The 20,437-nt window shown below is 40.8% G+C and overlaps 1 protein-coding gene across 5 annotated transcripts in view; it reads right to left on the reverse strand.

Moving 5' to 3' along the window:
• SUSD1 (sushi domain containing 1) overlaps positions 1–20,437 on the reverse strand; it is a 143,982-nt gene that overhangs the window by 35,275 nt on the left and 88,270 nt on the right. For all 5 annotated transcript variants that reach the window (XM_030919053.1, XM_030919056.1, XM_030919055.1 and 2 more), the window contains 2 exons: positions 5,260–5,351; positions 2,612–2,798 (listed from right to left, as the gene is read on the reverse strand). In XM_030919053.1, coding sequence (XP_030774913.1) covers positions 2,612–2,798; positions 5,260–5,351 — 279 coding nt within the window. The remainder of the gene's footprint in view (positions 1–2,611; positions 2,799–5,259; positions 5,352–20,437) is intronic.

The raw sequence follows: 20,437 nt of genomic DNA on the forward strand, positions 1-20,437 counted from the left end.
TGGCGGGCGCCTGTAGTCCCAGCTACTCGGGAGGCTGAGGCAGGAGAATGGCGGGAACCCGGGAGGCGGAGCTTGCAGTGAGCTGAGATCTGGCCACTGCACTCCAGCCTGGGCAACAGAGCGAGACTCCGTCTCAAAAAAAAAAAAAAACTAATAATTCATATTTTTTATTAATATAAAGCTCTATGAAGAAATTTAAGCAGGGTAAGTAGATACAGAGTAATAGCGTGGAGGTTGGTGATGGCAGTTGAGCAGGCACCTGAACAACTGTGGAGAAGCCATATGTTGACAGTGTCCCGGGAAGTATGAACTGCAGATGGAAAAGTCTGGAGGCTGGAAAAACTTTGACCCATTTAAGGAACTGCAAGAAGGTCAGGGAGAAGCAAGAGGTTGCTGTCTTGGATTAGGGTAGTTGTGGAAAAGGCACAGGTGGGGAGAAGTGGTTGAATTCGAATATATTTCAGACAGCAAGCCAACAGGGCTTGTTGACAGATGAGAAATTTGGGGATAGCATAGAACTAGTTGGGACTTGGTTTTGGCCTAAACAATTGGGTGAATAGGAATGCCAATAACAGACGGAGAATAACTGGTCAGAGACAGAGAAGCCTGGGTGGAAATAGATTTGGGGATAAGGGCAGAGGTGAGAAATCACAAGTTCCATTTGATTTGCCTATTTGATGTTCAATAGGACATGTGTAGAAGATGGGTGGATATATGAGTCTGGTGCTCAAAGGAGAGGCTGGGACTAGAAATTGGTCTTTGGAAATCCCCTGCATATAGGTAATATTTACAGCCATGAGATGGGTTGAGATTACCTAAGCAGAAAAGGTAGATAATGAAGAAAAGGAGGCTCAAGAGGGGTCATAAAAGAAGATGGAGCTAGCAAAGAAGACTGAGAGGGGACAGCAAGGCAGAAGGAACCAAAACCAAGGGAGAGGGGTTTTCGAGGGAGGGAGTGTCAACGCTATGGAGAAAATCAGATAAGAACAAAACTGGCCATTGGATTTGGCAAGACGGTGATGAAACGAAGAGCCTTTCAGTAAAGCAATGAAGATGTATGTCTCCTATGTGGATGAGTGAAAGCGGGAAAAGAAGGTAGGGATGTAGAGCCTACAGAACAGCCATTTCTTTCAAGGAGTTTTCATAGAAAGGGGCAGAAAGAAGGCAAAGTAGCTGAAGACAAATACGGGCTCAAAGAAGGTCTGTTCATTTTTTCTTTCTTTTCATTAATAAGGGAGACATGCTAGGTAATGCTGAGGATAATTCTGTATTGAGGGGAAGTGCTGATCAGGGAAGAAGGGATGGGATCTAATGCACAAGTTGAGGGGATGGCAGCCTTACACCGGAGCAGGGACAGGCGGGGAGGCAGAACAGGGGATGCAGGGAGGAACAGCAGGGCTGAGGGTGGGAAGTCCTCACCTGACTACTTCTAATTTCTCAGTGAAATAAGAATCAAGAAGCTAATACGCTTAGTATTTGCTCAGAGCATGTATGAAGTGGGGGTCACAGATGTGAAGAGGGAGGAGAAAATGAATGGAAAGTGAATTTAGTGGGGCCCTATAGCAAGAGGACTGCAATCATTGTCCCCTGATAGTAATCTACCTTTTTTTTTTTTTTTTGAGATGGAGTTTTGCTCTTGTTGCCTAGGCTGGAGTGCGATCTCGGCTCACCACAACCTCCACCTCCCAGGCTCAAGCAATTATCCTGCCTCAGCCTTCCGAGTAGCTGGGATTACAGGCACCTGACATCACGCCCAGCTAATTTTTGTATTTTTTAGTAGAGACGGGGTTTCACCATGTCGGCCAGGCTGGTCTCAAACTCCTGACCTCATGTGATCCACCCTCCTCAGCTTCCCAAAGTGCTGGGATTACAGGTGTGAGCCACTGCGCCTCTCAAAGCACTTGCAACAGGATGCCAACTAAATATTACTGAGAAAGAAATAGCCACAAGCGTCTTTTGTTTAAGTATGAAGTATTTTAAATGCTTTAAATATCCAGAAGGTATATAACCAACACCATGGACACACCACTCACATTTCATCAATGCTACATTTTGTTTAAGGTATCTTCCCCTCCCTTGCCCCGTAGACCTCCCCTGTGGTTATCAGGTATCCTTTTAAGAATAAAACGTAACAGGCTGGATGCAGTGGATCACGCCTATAATCCCAGCACTTTGGGAGGCCGAGGCAGGCAGATTGCTTGAGCCCAGGAGTTCGAGACCAGCCTGGGCAACATAGTGAAACCCGTCTCTACAAAAAAATACAGAAATTAGCCAGGCATGATGGCGTATACACCTATAATCCCAGCTACTCACGAGGCTGAGGCGGGAGGATCATTTAAGCCCAGGTCAAGGCTGCAGTGAGCCATGATCGTGCCTCTGCACCCCAGCCTGGGAGACAGCAAGACCCTGCCTCAGAAAAAGAAAAAAGAATAAAACATAACAGTCACAGTTGTAAGCGACTTAAGGCACCTCTCCAATTCCATGTCCTTCCTCCTCTCCCTGTTAAAGTTCATTATATAATGATAAAAAGCAACAGTGTTCCTCTTTATCAGGACCTATGAACAATTCTGTGATAACTTGGTTAATCCAAATGCTGTTATTCAAGATTTACCTGTTATCTGGGTTGTCAGTGAGATGACCACAGGAAGTTCCGAAGACAGAGCCCGGAGACTGACATTGTAGTCAGTACCCGGATGCAGGTCCAAGCACACCTCGGGATCTCGGCTGCTGCTACTGATATTAAAGGTCATTTCCTGGGCAAACTCCTTCTGATACCATCTCTGGCCCCAAATGTGGAACTGAAACATAAAAAAGCTCACTGGGTGAAAGCTTAAAGGGCTTTAGATGTCTTGAAACCTCCCCCTTTTCTTTCTTTCTTTTCTTTTCTTTTTCTTTTTAAGATGGGGGCCTCACTCTGTCACCCACGCTGGAGTACAGTGGCACCATCTCGGCTCACTGCAGCCTCAACCTCCCAGGCTCAAGTGATCCTCCCTCCTCAGCCTCCCACGTAGCTGGGACCACAGATGCGTGTCACCACATCCAGCTAATTTTTGTATGTTTTGTAAAGACAGGGTTTCGCCATGTTGCCCAGCCTGGTCTCAAACTCCTGAGCTCAAGTTATCTGCCCGCCTCGAATCCCAAAGTGCTGGGATTATAGGCGTGAGCCACCACGCCCAACCCCTTTCTGTTTTCATAAGCTTTCTTCCTCTCTCTCTCTCTCTCTAGACTCTAATGTTTCTTCAAAAGGTGAAATGCAGCAGTAAGCAAATATTAGAGTTGCAATACTATAAATATTGTACTTAAAATATTATTCGTATAATAAATATATTTTTAAATAAAAACACACAAAAGGCTGAGGTCCCAATACTGGCAACTTTCTCCTTCTTGTTCTCACACATACAGTGCACATACCCAACAAGAAAGTCTATTGGCAAAACGGCAGGAGCGAGGACAAGAACATTTTCCTAGAAATCCAAACTAAGCAGGACCTGAATTAGGATACTCGTAGCTGGTCTGGTAAAACCTGAGAAGGGTTTTTCTCCTCTGCCTGCCCGCTTCTGGTGACCCTACCCTTTCCTTTACCACCCTGACACTTTGGCCAAGAGACACCCTTTTGTTCTTACTTATTTCTTGTAGTAGAAGCTCATGCCAGTCTTCCCCCCTCCCTTTTTTTTTTGAGACGGAGTCTCGTTCTGTCACCCAGGCTGGAGTGAAATGGCACAATCTCGGCTCACTGCAACCTCTGTCTCCCGGGTTCAAGCAATTTTCCTGTCTCAGCCCCGCAAGTAGCTGGGATTACAGGCCCGTGCACCGTGCCTGGCTAATTTTTGTATTTTTAGTAGAGACAGGGTTTCACCATGTTGGCCAGGCTGGTCTCAAACTCCTGACCTCAAGTGATCCACCTGCCTCAACCTCCCAAAGTGCTGGGATTATAGGTGTGAGCCACCGTGCCCAGCCAGTCCTTCCCTTTCTTACTCACGACCACATCGAGCCTCAAAAGTTCCCCTTGGCTCTCTAGGCAACACATCCAGACCCTGGTCAGAGACACTGATAAGGACACAGACACACATGCATAAGCCACAGGACTCCTTCCATGGACACTGCCTGAGCATCAACAGCACCAATATAGGAGCGCAAAGAAATTCTCGGCCAGGCGTGGTGGCTCATGCCAGAAATTCCAACACTTGGAGGCTGAGGCAGGAAAATTGATTGAGGCCAGGGGTTTGAGACCAGCCTGAGAAATATAATGATACCGCGTCTCTACAAAAAAATTAAAAACTTAGCCAGGCGTGGTGGTGCACACCTGTAGTTCCAGCTACTCAGGAGACTGAGGCAGGAGGATCACTTGAACCCAGGAGTTCAAAGCTGCAGTGAATTATGATCATGCCACCGCACCCCAGTGTGAGTGACAAAGCGAGACCCTGTCTCTAAAAAAATGAGAACACATGGACACAAAGAGGGGAACAACGGACACAAAGAGGGGAACTCTGGGGCCTACTTGAGGGTGAAGGGTGGAAGGAGATAGAGGATCAGAGAAAAATACCTATTGGGCACTATGCTTATTACCTGGGTGACAAAATAATCTATACACCAAACCTCCGTGAAACCTTAGGCCAGGCTTGGTGGCCCCCACACAGTATACCTATATAATAAAACTGTGCCCATACTGCTGAACCTAAAAGTTATATAATTTTAAAAAATATAAATAAATTTCAAATGTTGAAAACGAAAAAGAAAAGAAGAAATTCTCGTGGCTGTCTCATCTCTCCCCGAGGTTTCTTTCTTTTTTTTTTTTTTTGTTGAGACAAAGTCTTGCTCCGTCACCCAGGCTGGGGTTCAGTGGTGCAATCTTGGCTAACGGCAACCTCCACCTCTCGGGTTCAAGCGATCCTCCTGCCTCAGCCTGAGTAGCTGGGATTACAGTCATGCGCCACTACGCTCGGTTAAGTTTTATATTTTTTGTAGAGACAGAGTTTCTCCATGTTGACCAGGCTGGTCTTGAACTCCTGGCCTCAAGTGATCCACCTGCCTCGGCCTCTCAAAGTGCTGGGATTACAAGTGTGAGCCACTGCGCCCAGCCAAACGTTTCTGTCTTTAAATATGCAGAAGTGGCCATCTTCTTGCTTCTGGATGCAATTGCCACAGTAAATCGTCTATTGATAATGATAGTTATAGAAGTAGATTTTTAGGTTTGTGGGTATTTTTAAGCCTCCCACATAAGACAACCATCTATAAATACAGTAACTTTCAGTCACTTACTAAATACATCTCCTCCATATCAGCTGTCTCGATGCTTCTCCATCTCAAGCAGGTTTCATTAAATCCTGAAATGTTACTGATGGTCTGTTTTACTGCAATGGAAAAGAAACGAGAAATCAATTTACACTCTATAGAAAAAATACTACCTTTTAACTGAGCCATTTTCCAGGGATAAGTGTTAGCATGAGATGAGTTCAACAGTATTTTACTTTAGAAATTAGTTGTAGCAGTCTCAAAGAAATGCCACTTTTATATTTAGGTAAACTCAGTCTTGATGAAAGATTTCAGATTCAAAGATACCTAATCGGAGGACCCCTCTTAAGAATTATTTTGAGTGGGCCAGGCGCAGTGGCTCATGCCTGTTATCCCAGCACTTTGGGAAGCTGAGGCAGGCAGATCGCTTGAGACCAGGAGTTCGAGACCAGCCTGGCCAACATAATGAAACAAACCCCTTCTCTACTAAAAATACAACAATTAGCTGGGCGTGGTGGTGTGCGCCTGTAGTCCCAGATACTTGGGAGACTGAAGAATTGCTCAAACCTGGAAGGCAGAGGTTGCAGTGAGCAGAGATCGTGCCACTGCACTCCAGCCTGGGTGACAGAGTGAGAATCTGTCTCAAAAAAAGAAAAGAAAAAGGAAAAAAAAAATTATTTGAGTTTATTTACTGCAAACTTCCTTGGCTTACTAAGCTAAAATTGTAACTCTTTGTCCTGGACCTTGTATATCCTCATTTATACAAATAAGTGTCGGTTTGAAATTCTGAGCTGAGAGCAACATTTCAGCAGAGAATTGCTCCTTGAGGAACTGAAAAAAGTGCTTTCAAGCAATCAGGTTTTTCATGAAGAAAAGAATAGGAGGTGATGGGATTCTCTTGGTTTGGTCTTCCTTATCTCTTGCGAGCAAAGAAGTATTTCTTGTCCTCTGCTCAGTTTCATGGTAATCAATCTAAAAGACAGTTCAGATCTGATACAGTTTAATGTAGAGGTACACCCCTCCTCCAGTAGTCAAGAAAGACTGTTTACTCAAAACCCTGACATCAGAGGTTACTTCCTTCAAAATGATCTCTGTCCCTAAAGTGGAAATAATAGAGGAGACTCGCTAAGAAGCTTCACAGGAACACTGGGATGATTAACGAGTGATACAGACAACTCCCAAATTACCTGAAAAAAAGGAAGGTCTCATGAAAGGTAAGGCTGTATTTTGTAACCCCCTGGCCTGACAGGTTCCTACAAATGAAGCCAAGTTGGTAGACATGACCCCTCTCTGTGGATTGGGCAGCTTGACACAGAGAAAGCCTGCGTAGGTCACAAGCTGTACCTCAAATATTGCAACACAGAGCAGGTAGGGAACAGGAGGCAAAGATGAACTGGTGATAAGGAACAGGAGGAGTACTGATGATTCCAGGTAATGCAGCCCCACAGCTGGGTAGAGACAGGTTTCAAGATTAGTAGTAGTGGTCCAAAGTTACACTTCTGAAACTTTCAAAATACAAATAACTCCAATAGTATTTAAAGAGTTCTAGACTATACAAAAAGGTGGAAGGCTCCCCATATCATTTAATATGACTAAATAATCCACAATGCCCAATATGTGCAGGATGGCACAGCCAATCACTAAACATCCTATGCCAAATTCACTTGTTAATATAAATACAAAAATCCAAAATAAAATATTAGCAAAAAGAAGTCAGTAGTACATTCAAAGAACAATACACTATGATCAAAGAAGATTTATTCCCAGAATACAGAGAGGATCATTATTGGAAAAGCTATTAATAGGTTAAAAGAGAGAAACCATGTGGTTACTTTTATAATTGGAACTATTAATACATTTAATATACTCTGTTAACTTAAAATCTTAGTGAGCTAGGACTTCATTTGACAGAAACTCCTTAGTTTAATAGGGTTTATAAGAAACCACTACACTCAGTAGTAAAACAATTAAGCAATTTCTAGTAAAGTTAAGAACAATACAAGGATGTCTGGTCTTGTAGCTATTACTGAGCCTTGAATATTCAAGAGATTCTAGACAATGCAGAAGAAGACAAGAAAAAAAAAATGAGCTATAAATGCCAGAAAGTGGAACAAATGATGCAACTGCCAGTAAATCTGAGACTCAACTAATCAAATATGAAACTGTTTGAAAATAATAGAAAGGCAACACACAAAAGCTGATCATTTTCTATCTATCTTCAAGAACGAGTATGGTAGCCTAAATAATGACTCCCATCCCCCACCAGCATGTCTACATCCTAGTCCCTGGAACCTGTATGTTACCTTACACGGCAGAAACACTTTGCAGAGGTGACTAAGACAGTGAGATTATCCTGAATTGTCCAGATGGGCTCAATGTGATTACAAAGATCCTTATAAGAGGGCAACAAGAAGAGTTAGAGAGAAGATTCAAGAACGGAAGTGAGGTTAAACTGATGAACTTTAAATATGGAGGATGGAGCCACAAGCCAAGGAGTACAGGCAGGATCTAGAAACTGGAAAGGGCATGGAAATAGATTCTCCCTTAGATCCCCCCCATCCCTGAAGAAACACAGGCCTGCTGACATCTTGATTTCAGCTTAGTGAAACACTTCACACTTCTGACCTCCAGAACTATAAGACACTAAATTCATGTTGCTTTTTGTTTTTGTTTTGTTTTGTTTTGTTTTTTGAGACAGTATCTTGCTCTGTCACCCAGGCTGGAGCACAGTGGCCTGATCATGGCTCCCTGCAGCCTCGACCTCCTGAGCTCAAGTGATTTCCCTGCCTCAGTCTCTCGAGTAGCTGGGACCACAGGCACAGGCCACCATGTCCGGCTTATTTTTCATTTATTTTAATTTTTTTGTAGAGACAGCATCTCTATGTTGCCCAGGTTGGGCTCAAACTCCTGGGCTCCCACCTCGGCCTCCCAAAGTGCTGGATTACAAATGTCAGCCACTGCACCCAACCCTCATGTTATTTTCTGCCACTAAATTTGCAGTAACTTGTCATACCAGCAATAGAAAACTAATACAAGTAGCAGAATATAATAGAAAAATAAACAGATCCCTATTCATGAGATGGGATATCAAAGCAAACCTCAAATACCTAGAAATAAACCTAACTAGAAATGTCCAAAACTTACACAAAGATTTTAAAGAAAAAAAAATTTTTTTTTTGATATGTAGTCTCTCTGTCACCCAGGCTGGAGTGCAGTGGCGCAATCTCGGCTCACTGCAACCTCCGCCTCCTGAGTTCAAGCAATTCTCCTGCCTCAGCCTCCCGAGTAGCTGGGACTACAGGCGTGTACCACCATGCCTGGCTAATTTTTGTATTTTTAGTAGAGACAGGGTTTCATCATGTTGGCCAGGCTGGTCTCAAACTCCTGACCACAAGTGATCCGCCCACCTTGGCCTCCCAAAGTGCTGGAATTACAGGTGTGAGCCACCACCCCTGGCTGCTACAATTATTTTCTTATCTCATAGGACTATTTTATACTGGTTGAAAAAGCTTTTACAGACCAACATAGATATTAAATTTTAATTGTATATTATAAGACAAAAATATAAGCAAAATGGAGACATTCCTAAAATTTCTTCATGGTCAGTATATAACAAACACTTCTCAATCACTTCTCAATTAAGAGTTATTGGTGTCTATATTTTTCCACACAATAGCATCCTATGAGATATCTATCAGAGTTTGGTGAGGCAGTATTTCTTCAAAATGTGCTCCTTTTTTTTTTCCAAAACTTTCTCACCATCCACTGACACCCATTCGGATGCTGAAAGTTGCTCTTATACTTGGCTGTTCTGTTCCCCGTATGCTTTACATATCATAACACTGTGTCTCAATGTTAAATCATAACGTAGCTTTTTGGAAAAAGTTTTAGTAGGCAATTGATCTCAAGACGTAAATGGCACCACTAATGTCCATAACTAAATAGAAGTGACAGCACTATAAGCAACTATGACCAATATGATGCATAGATGGACAATGACAATTATGTTCTTAGCAGCCACCTGACTGTATAACAATTGTAGGATTTCATAGACATCAAAATGTGAAAAAAAAAATGCCTCTGAGAATCAATAAAACATAACATATACAAGTATATTAACAGTATCATTGACTGTAATAACAAAAACTTGAAAGGGAAAAAAATACCCAAATAACCTTCTACAGAGAATAAGTGAATAAATTAGTATACCTTCATATGATGGAATACTGTGCTTCCCTCAGAGAGAATGAGATGACATTATATGAATTGATATGGAAGTATGTCTACAGGATATTGTAAGGCCAAAAGTCAAAGAATAAAATAAAACAGCAAAATGAAGAATAATATATACACAATTATTTCATTTTTAAAAATTACACACACACATATGCTTAAGTAACCTAACAGTAGTGGTGAGTCTGCAGCTCTTTCTGCTCACAGGAAATGTCTCACTGGCTCACAGTTCAGTTCCACCCAGGTCAGGGAGTGACATTCTCCCTCTAGGTTCCCTTCCCTCCATTCAAGCCCCTCCATTCAAGCCCCTCCATTCAAGGGGCTTTACAGCTTGAGCCACAGGCAGGTTGAACCCATGATGCATTCAATGAGGAGAAAAGGATCCCCAGTAGAGCTCATCCCAAGTCCCTTCCTAGTGCTCTCAGATCCTTTGCTGTGAAAGATACATGCCACGGTCTCTCATACAAATCTTCCTTCTCTTACACATTTTTAGTGATTACTCTGTGCTCTCTTTTCTCCACCCACTGGGCCAATCTAATCTAGAATCCTGAAGTTGAAAAACCAGAACTGCAAGAATGCCTCAAAAAAGAGAAAATGAAGCTCTTAACTAAACTTTGTTTCTGCTTCATTAGTATGGGCAAACAATTCTGGGCAAAATCAATCACTATTTCCTCTCTGGTCCTGTAGTACCCTGCAAATACCTCAAATCTGCTTTATGTATTGTATTATTGATCTTTGTCTATCACCCCCATTGAACTGATAGCTCCTTGAAGAGAGAGACATCTTCTTAATCTTTACACTCTCAGTGTCTAGGGCAGTGATTTAAACAATCACAGCAGTTGTGATTGTTTAAATGCAGACAATCAGCAATAAGGGGAAAGCTAAGCAAATGGTATTTCATTGACCCAGTGGAATATAAGTACTCTGAATAAGACATGATTTCTGCCCATAACATGCATTTCATTTAGGAGAGAAGTTATGGCCTATATAAGTATAGTTTTAAAAACAAGGGAGCATATAATAAATGCCAGAAAGCAAATGTAAGTATTGGTTAATATTTGATAGACATCCATCATGTGCCAGGTATTGTGCTGTTTCTCCATATGCTTTAACCCATTTGGTCTTCACAACAAGCCCACGATGTGGATCCTGTCAACTGGGACACACAGAGGTGAAATAACTTGTTCAAAGTTACAGAGACAGTAAGTGGCAGATCTGGGATTTGAATTTAAATAATCTGACTCAAGAGGAACTGTGCCAAACTACTTCCTGTGCCAAGCTACTTACGAGCTTTCGTCATAAAAGGAAAACAGAAAACATTACAAACTTTAAATTACTGTAAGGTTGGGTGCAGTAGCTCATGCCTGTAATCCCAAAACTTTGGGAGGCCGAGGTAGAAGGATTGCTTGAGCCCAGGAGTTTGAGAGCAGCTTTGGCAACATAGCAAGACCCGCCCCCCTCACCACAACGCATCTCTACAAAAAAATAAAAAAGTTAGCTGAGCATGGTGGTGGGAGCATGTAGTACCAGCTACTTGAAAAGCTGAGGCGGGGCCGGGCGCGGTGGCTCAAGCCTGTAATCCCAGCACTTTGGGAGGCCGAGACGGGCGGATCACGAGGTCAGGAGATCAAGACCATCCTGGCTAACATGGTGAAACCCCGTCTCTACTAAAAAATACAAAAAACTAGCCGGGCGAGGTGGCGGGTGCCTGTAGTCCCAGCTACTCGGGAGGCTGAAGCAGGAGAATGGCGTAAACCCGGGAGGCGGAGCTTGCAGTGAGCTGAGATCCGGCCACTGCACTCCAGCCCGGGCGACAGAGCAAAACTCCGTCTCAAAAAAAAAAAAGAAAAGCTGAGGCGGAAAGATTGCTTGAGCCCCGGAAGTCAAAGCTGCAATGAGATGTGGTCCTGCCACTGTCCTCCAGGCTGGGTGACAAAGCGAGACCTCGCCTCTAAAAAACGCGCGCGCGCGCACGCACACACACACACACACACACACACACACACACACACACACGTTAAATAGAAAAGTAAATATGAAATTCCATCAAAATTATCTCTCAATCTCCCACAAGTCCTTGTGAAGAGCAAGGGGGGCTAGAAGGGATGTGTGAAATAGAAAAGAGGGAAGCGAGGTGGCCCAGAGTAAGCTAGGTTCACTCCCAGCAAGAGAAACTCCACTCTACGAAAAAGAAAAGAAAAGAAAAGAGACCTGATGTATAGTCAGAGCGCTGACTACAAGGAAAGGATTAAAAGTCCATGAGTTGTCAGGTAGTGGTAAGAAAAAGGCATTGCTTCTGGGAAAGAAAAGGATAAAAGGGAAAGAATGGGTGTCCTTTGGAGACTAAGCAGTGGTGGGCAACAGAAGAGAGAGGGAAATGCAAGATCCTACAAAGCAAAAGAGAACCTAAACCGAGAATACATGATTCATGCCCAGCCTTATCAAAAAACAAAACAAAACTTTTAAAGAAACTGCATTTCACTCAGTGACAGAAGAGGGCACTCTTAACCTAGAAATATTGTTAACCATCCTAAACCAGCAATTCTGTCCCTGGAATTAATGGACAAAAGCAGTTTGTATTGCATATATATATATATATATATATACACACACACACATATATTATACATATATGTATATTTAATATACATATATAAAATAAAAACAATGCAGCTTGTAAAAAGCTCTACATTTTTTTAAACCCACAAACTGGGGTGGTGGGGGAGTCCTATACATTAATAAACTGAAATAAGTATTCTCAAGCATTTGGGGGTATGAAGAAAACTCTTTAAGTCAGAAATTTTAAAACTTTTTCTTTTCTTTTTTGAGATGAAGTCTCATTCTGTCACCCAGGCTGGAGTGCAGTGGCACGATCTCTGCTCACTGCAGCCTCTGCTCACTGAACCCTCCTGGGTTCAAGTGACTCTTCTGCCTCAACTTCCTGAGTAGCTGGAATTACAGGTGTGCGCCACCAAGCCTGGCTAATTTTTGTATCTTTAGTAGAGACGGGGTTTCACCATGTTGGCCAGGCTGGTCTTGAACTCCTGACCTCAAGTGATCTGCTCGCCTCGGCCTCCCAATGTGCTGGGATTACAGGTGTGAGTCACTGAACCAGGCCTAGAAAATTTAAAACTTAAAACATAAATGGACAAAAAACTAGGGAGGAAATGAAACAGGTGACTGAGCTCAGGAAAAAAAAATGAAAATACAAAATCCCATTAGAAATATTAAAGACTAAATTCCATGGTGCCTAAAGAAGGGTAGATTTAATTGAAGAAATACAGGAAAACAACTGAAAATAATTAAAATGAGATCAAAAAGAAGTTAAAAGGGTCAAAAATAAAGTGAATGAAGCAGAATACAGGCAAAGATCCAACATACGTATAATTAAATTATCTGAAGAAGATAAACAAGCATGAAACAGAATTAGTGTTTAAAACTATAATTCAAGATAACTTTACAAGAATAAAGAGGCCTGAGTAGAAATACTAAAGGGATACACTGGGTACCTGTGAAATCTGACCGCAAAATGGGGTGACAACCCCAAAAATATATTCAAGTAAAACTATGAGATTTTAAAGATAAAGAAAGAAATCCTCAGGGTCTTCACTCAAAGAAATAAACAAATAAGATACAAGGGCAAAAGAATCGGGCTGCATCAGGCTTCTCAAAAGCTACATAGAAAGCAAGGCAACAAAAGAACTGACTATTTTTAAGAAACTCAAATCAAGAAAGTGTGAATTAAGATTTTTATATCTAGCCAAGCTGCCTTTCAAGTATCAAGGCTATAGAGAAACGATTCTACATATCCAAGAACTCAAGGAACACTGTGCTCTTAAGGAATCTACTGGAAAATGAGCTTCATCCAAGAGATAAACTGGGGAAACTTCAGTAAAAGGATTGGTGATAAGCATTTGCTATATTCAACTGTAGCTCTAAGATAAAAATAAAGATGGAGCAAGGCAGAAGAATGATATATAAATGCTGTATGTTTTCATAAAGTAGAAATAATGCAACTGAAAAACTAAGAGGAAAAGGGACACAGAAAAAGGAAAATAGAATAAATCAGTTGTGTCAATAGTTGAATGTCATAAAGGCAATACATGAATTAAAGCATGCCATTAAAAACTGTCAAACCAGGCCAGGTGCAGTGGCTCAGACCTGTAATCCCAGCACTTTGGGAGGCCAAGATAGGAGGATTGCTTAAGGCCAGGAGTTCAGTTCTAGCCTGGGCAATATAGGGAAAACCTGTCTCTACTAAAATAAAAAATGAAAATAACAAAATTAGCCAAGCATGGTGGCTGTAGCCCCAGCTATTTGGGAAGCTGAGATCGGAGGATCACTTGAGCCCAGGCGTTCAAGGCTGTAGTGAGCTATGATCATGCCACTGCACTTCAACCTGGGAGTGAGACCCCATCTCAAAAAGAAAAAAAGAAAAAAAAACTGACAAACCAGCTGAGTGTGGTGGTTCACGCCTGTAATTCCAGCACTTTGGGAGGCCAAAGGCGGGAGGATCACTTGAGGTCAGGAGTTTGAGATCAGCTTGGGCAACAAAGTGAGACCTTGTCTCTACAAAAAGTTTTAAAATTAGCTGAGCACAGTGGCTTACGCCTCTAGTCCCAGCTACTCAGGAGGCTAAGGCAAAAGAATCACTTGATCCTGGGAGGTTGTGGCTACAGTGAGCTATGATCAATCCACTGCACTCCAGTGTGGGCAACAGCGCGAGATCCTGTCTTAAAAACAAACAAATAAACAAACCTGACAAACCAGATGGTGAAAAGGTAAATGAGAAAACAGAAGGGAGTCAGGGCATTTTTTAAAGGTACAAAGGTAACCACTAGAAAAATATAAACCTTCCTTTAAAAATTAATAAATAAAAAAAGCAAACAAAATCTATCACACAGAGAAAGAAATGCAGAAAATATAACACAATACATATAGTAGTTGTAACATAAAATAATAGGATGGAGTTGAAACCATAAGAAAGTAGGCACTGCAATCCCTATATAGGACAAAATAGAATTCAAATCAAAAAGCATTAAATATGACAAAAGACAATTTTTAATGCTAAAAGCCACAAGTCACAATGAAGATATAGTACAACTACCTTTGTAAAGCAAAAGAAAATATATGAAAAGATATAATAACTATGAAAGCAGAAACTGGCCAGGCGTGGTGGCTCACACCTGTAATCCCAGCACTTTGGGAGGCCAAGGAAGGTGGATTACCTGAGGTCAGGACCAGCCTGGCCAACATGGTGAAACCCCATCTCTACTAAAAGTACAAAAATTAGCCAGGCGTGGTGGCACGCGCCTGTAGTCCCATCTATTCAGGAGGCTGAAGCAGGAGAATCGCTTGAACCGGGGAGGCAGAGGTTGCAGCGAGCTGAGATTGTGCCACTGCACTCCAGCCTGGGTGACAGAGCAAGATTCCATCTTAAAAAAAAAAAAGAAAGAAAACAGAAATTAATGATATAGAGCAAGAATCAAGAAGTTTTATCTATAAAGGGTCAGATAAGTAAATATTTTAAGCTTTCCAGGCTGACAGTTCTGCCTTTGTTTCAATAAAACTATTTATGAAAACAGGTGACAGGCCAGATTTGTTCTGCAAGTCATAGTTTGTTAATCCCTGATATTGTGAGAGAGAAAAAAATAGTAGATCCAATTAATAAACCAAAATCTTAGAAAAACTAATAAAATAAACAAACCACTTAGCTAATTTAACCTAGACAGGGGGCAGAAAATAAAGATAAAGGGAGAAATGATCACTGAGACAGAAGAAAATTCAGAAAGTTAAACAAAACTACTTTGCAGATCAGTGCACAAATAAATTTTAAAACTTAGATGAAATAGGTAATTCCTTGGAAAATCTGGTTTACCAAAACTGACTCCATTAGACAGAAAAAGCTTAAGCCGACCAATTTCCATAGAAAAAATTGAGAATGTCATCAAGGAATAACCCCACAGAAAAGCCCCATACCCAGATCATTTCATAGAATTTGATGGATTCTACCAAACCATCTAAAATCAGATAGTCCAAATGCCATGTGAATTGTCCCAGGCATAAATAATGAAGAAAACTTTACACATTCTTTTTATGAAGAAAGGAAAATACCAATGCTTAAACCTGATAAAGATAGTGGAAAAAAAATAGAGAAAAATGTCGACCGACATCACTTATAAATATTGGTGCAAAAATGCAAAAGAAAATATTAGTGAACAGAATCTAACACCACATAAGACAATACTCAATGACCAAGTGGGATATATTACAGGAAGGGGTAGGACTGCAAGAAAGGGAAAAATTTGAAATTATACCAAATTTAAAAATTATAAGTAAAGAAAAGTTTTTAAAATATCTTGTAGTTAGCTTTCCTTTGCATGGTACTAAGGAATATTTTAGACTAAAATGTATGTGATCTTTTCTCTGATTTCGGCCTAGGAGAGAACAGTTTTGGAGTCTGTCTGTACGCATGATTAGAAAATGAAGGTCCTAAAAAGAATGAGATAAATCTATTGCCTTCAGAGCCACTTAGAACCCATTTAGTGGAAGGCTCCAATTCTAAACAACTTATTCATCTTTATGAGTAAAGGTAATGGATATGGTCCCACTAAGCTGGATCTACAAGGTCACTATGTTATCTGTTAAAAGAGCAAACATTTACTCTCTCCATACTTGGCATATTCAGATGATTGTATATTCCATGTAAAATATATGCCAATTTCTGGCTTCACCAACTGCAAGTATGGGTTTCTTAGGCTAATGGTTTGTAAGAAAAGGAGGGAGACTTCAGGCACAACTCTTCAACCACAGAATGCTGTTATAATATTTATCATTCTGTGGAAAAATATCAGAAACAACGTTACATGATTTATGGTCTTTATTATCTTTTGTTCAGACTTTAATTCTGTGAAGAGGAATTCGTCACGAGGAAGTTTTATAAAGTCCACATAGATCTCAAATTATGCATGCTGTTCAAAACTTGCAGCAGAAAGCCACCTTCAAAGCGATGGTTTTCTATCAGGGCTTTACTCCTCGGTAAGAGTGCTCTGTTCCTTCTCCTTGTAGGATTTTTTTAAATTTACCAACATTATTTTGGGAATATCTAAATGCATGCAATCTTCTGCTAAAAGGAACTGAAAAAAAGCATTCTTTTGTACATAAATAATAACGGTTTTTAAATCTCTAATTAGAAGTAGCCTATATAGACAGTTGGCTTTGCAAGCTAAATATTGTCAAAAAGAATAGCTATAAATCAACTATCCTGAAAGCAAAGTTACAATTGTATAAGTGCTCTATAAATAGTGGTATCATCTTAGTTATCCTTGATTTACATTTGGGGAGCAGTTTATCTTAAAGAGGGCAACAGGATAAAGCTGGGAGCTTTACTGTTACTTTATTGAAATTTATTGAATTTTTTATTTGAAATTTTTCTTTAGACAAATTTGGTATTGGTTAGAACAACTGTGAAATTTTTCAAGCTAAACACCTGTGACTATATTATATGGAGAGGAATTCTAAGGGTTCAGTCACCCATTCATTGGCAGAGCAGTTTCAAACAATTCCCTTGGCTCAGCTCCCTAGGCTCAACCTTCCAACAGAGGAGGACAGCCTTCAATTCAAGCACAAGTCCTTGTTATTCAATTGGCAGCACAGAACAATTGCTCCGTGGGTACTTATAAGAGAAAACAGTTGCTAGCTCAGTGACACCAAACATTCATCAAATCTCAGTTGAGGGAAACAATATTTAGAAAACAATGCTTGAAAGAAATGGACTCCAGTCATACCTCCAAATAATCTAAATAACCTATCCTACCCCTGAATCAAGCCAGATCAGCAAACAGTAGGCATTTCTAATGCATCTTTTCTGCCACTCTACACTGAATTGTGCTTTTCTGTGTTCAGGGGCAATATAAAAAAAATAGCCTTGTAAAATCCTCATAAAATGCTGCTCAGACACTGTCCTATTTATGAGACCCCCTGGAATCAGAAATTCCTGATTCTTAATGTTGAAAAAGAATTGTACTTCTGAAAAACACTGCTTCGTTGTAACATTATGGACAATGCCATGGTTCCCTTTCTGGCTGGATGGGAAAACTTAAACCTAAATTTGTGAGGCACTAATGAACAAGTAAATAGGTTATAAGGGCATGAATTATTCTTAACCTTATTCCTATATTTTTTATGTCTCTGTTTTTGTTTTCTTTCTTCTTTAGCCTAGACATCTAACCTATTATCTTTTATTTTATATACCCATGCAGGTCACTTAAAGTCTTTCCGGCCGGGCGCGGTGGCTCAAGCCTGTAATCCCACCACCTTGGGAGGCCGAGACGGGCGGATCACGAGGTCAGGAGATCGAGACCATCCTGGCTAACACGGTGAAACCCCGTCTCTACTAAAAATACAAAAAACTAGCCGGGCGAGGTGGCGGCGCCTGTAGTCCCAGCTACTCGGGAGGCTGAGGCAGGAGAATGGCCAAACCCGGGAGGCGGAGCTTGCAGTGAGCTGAGATCTGGCCACTGCACTCCAGTCTGGGTGACAGAGCGAGACTCCGTCTCAAAAAAAAAAAAAAAAAAAAAAAAAAAGTCTTTCCTAGAAATAAAACAGAATATAAATACTCTTTTGTTTTAAAAAATTCTACGTTTAATAACAATGTAATGAATCACAATGGAAAAGATCAATAGATTTGACTGTATGGCAATCTAAAACTTTTATATGTCAAAAACATCATAAACAAAATTGAAAGAAACCATAAAACAGAAGAAAGACAACATAAATAATAACCAAAGAAGTCATGCTCTTAGTATATGAATAAACTATCTATGTCCATAAGAACATGAAATCTGATCAATAAATAAAATAATGATGGTAAATCAACCAAGAAATTTGGACAAATTGTTCCTTCAAAACAAATGAATTTGAAGGAACCTAAAAGTAATTTAAATTGCTTTCCTAACATAGACTCCTACAACTATAATGGACCTTTCCTGTTCAAGATAATTACAGAGATCAGTAACCTTGCTTGAGTGTATCAAAGGTTGCTATTTACCTGTCTTTCCAATTCCATAAAGGAAAAGACAATTTTGGCTTCTCCTTATTCCCCATATGTTAATCCTCAAGGAAAGAACAGTATATACGTAATCTAACTGGTAGGAGACTGCCATTCCTTGAGTCACATTTCCAAGTAATAAGTTCACATATTACAGGTCGCCACCCAAACAAAATGCAGACTTGCTCTCTGGTACCCGCCTGTGCACAGGTACAAGGGGCACTCTGGGTATCTCCGGTCTTCAGGAGGTATGTAACCAGTGTCTGCCACCACCCTTTCCTCTGCTTTTCAGCCTGAGACTGGGTGGGTAAGCCAGGCAAGGCTCCCTTCCAGAGCCACCTGCCCATATTTCCATGGGGAAAGTAAGTAGGAAGTTCTACTTGGCCACAACAGCTAAACCTCATCCTTCAATATAGCTTTTACCTGAAATTCAGTGTTGGAGAGAGAGTTCCTGGAAACTTGCCCAGATCAATAAAGTTGATATTTGTCATTTATCTATCTGTTTGTCCTGTGCAATCTTATATGGAAAGGGGAGGTACGATTCAGTATCTCCCTGCAAAAGGCAGATATACTCATTGGGGTCTTGAGTATAAAGATAAGAGCTGCCACAGGGGAGTAAGGCACCATGAGGGAAGATGAGAGCTCCTGATCTCTGCAACTGGAATTCAGGAACAGATGAGGTAGGTAGATATCTGATTACCAGGAAAACTTTGCAAATCAGACAAAGCTCTAAGACACAGGGTTTTTAGGCAGGAGCAGATGAATTATTTTAGCTTCCACTTTTTTCTTTTAGTCTTTCTTTTCTTATTATGTCTCTACCTGCAAGAGCTTTGACATTGCCCAGAAGTAGCTAAGGTTTATGTGGTTAGAGTAATGCGACTCAAAATGTAGACTGACAATATCAGCAAGGCCTGAAACCTTGCTAGAAATGAAAATTTGCTCCCCTCCCCAAAGGCCTACTGAATCAGAACCTCTGGGATGCGGCCCAGGAACCTGTGTTTTCATAAGCTCTCCAGGTAATTGCTATATTTGCTAAAGTTTAATATGCACAGAGGCAGCAATAGTGGGAGGTTCTAAAGAGGATTTTGGGGAGCTAGATATTAGTAGACAACACTAGATTAGCTTGCCAAAATTCCATTTCTCTTTATATCATTTGGAATTTCATCCAGGGCTAAGGAGAGAACTGCAGGAAGATTGGATCCATGGCTTCTCCACAGGCTGAGTTCACTCTCACATCAAGGTCTTTTAAATGGCCCTGGATGATCTGTTTCACAGAAACTCAGACTGGGGATTCTAGATAAGAAATTGTTTGGGAGTTAAAGTAGAAAAAAAGTCCAGTGGAATTATTACAAACTCAAATGCTAAAAAGAAATAACAAAAAGTGTATACCTAGAACTCTGTTCCTAGAAATGAGATTTTGCCCATCTCTGAAAAAAGAATGAAATCAGTTTCCAAAACAGGTTTTGTTCTCACAGATAGGATAAGATTTAGGGAGAAAGGATAAGATTAGGGAGAGTGAAATCAAGTGGAGGAAATAACACTAAGAAGAAAATTTGAAATCATATTGGCTCAGTTAGAAAAATATGACAAGGAAAAGTTTTAAATAGGGGAACGAGAATAGGCATTAATGAGAACTCTTCGTTTCTTCCTTAATAACTGGAACTGTGATACTCCAAAGCTAAAGAAATGTGAACATGTTTAAAAAGAGAATGATCAGTGTAGAATTCTTCAAGCATCACTAAGTGAGTTTCAAGGTGGCATTGTTTTTGTAGATGAGGCAACAGGTATTGCACCGGCTATAAGGACATCTGCCTGAGAAATAGAGCTGTATTAAACAAGGTCCAGGGAGAACGACAATTGATCAAGCCCAGGATTGGGTTTAGGCTGAACTGAATAGAAAGAAATGCCTCCTAGTGAAAATGA

This window comes from Rhinopithecus roxellana, chromosome 16 (assembly GCF_007565055.1).
Source record: "Rhinopithecus roxellana isolate Shanxi Qingling chromosome 16, ASM756505v1, whole genome shotgun sequence".
In the NCBI taxonomy this organism is placed as follows: Eukaryota; Metazoa; Chordata; class Mammalia; order Primates; family Cercopithecidae; genus Rhinopithecus; species Rhinopithecus roxellana.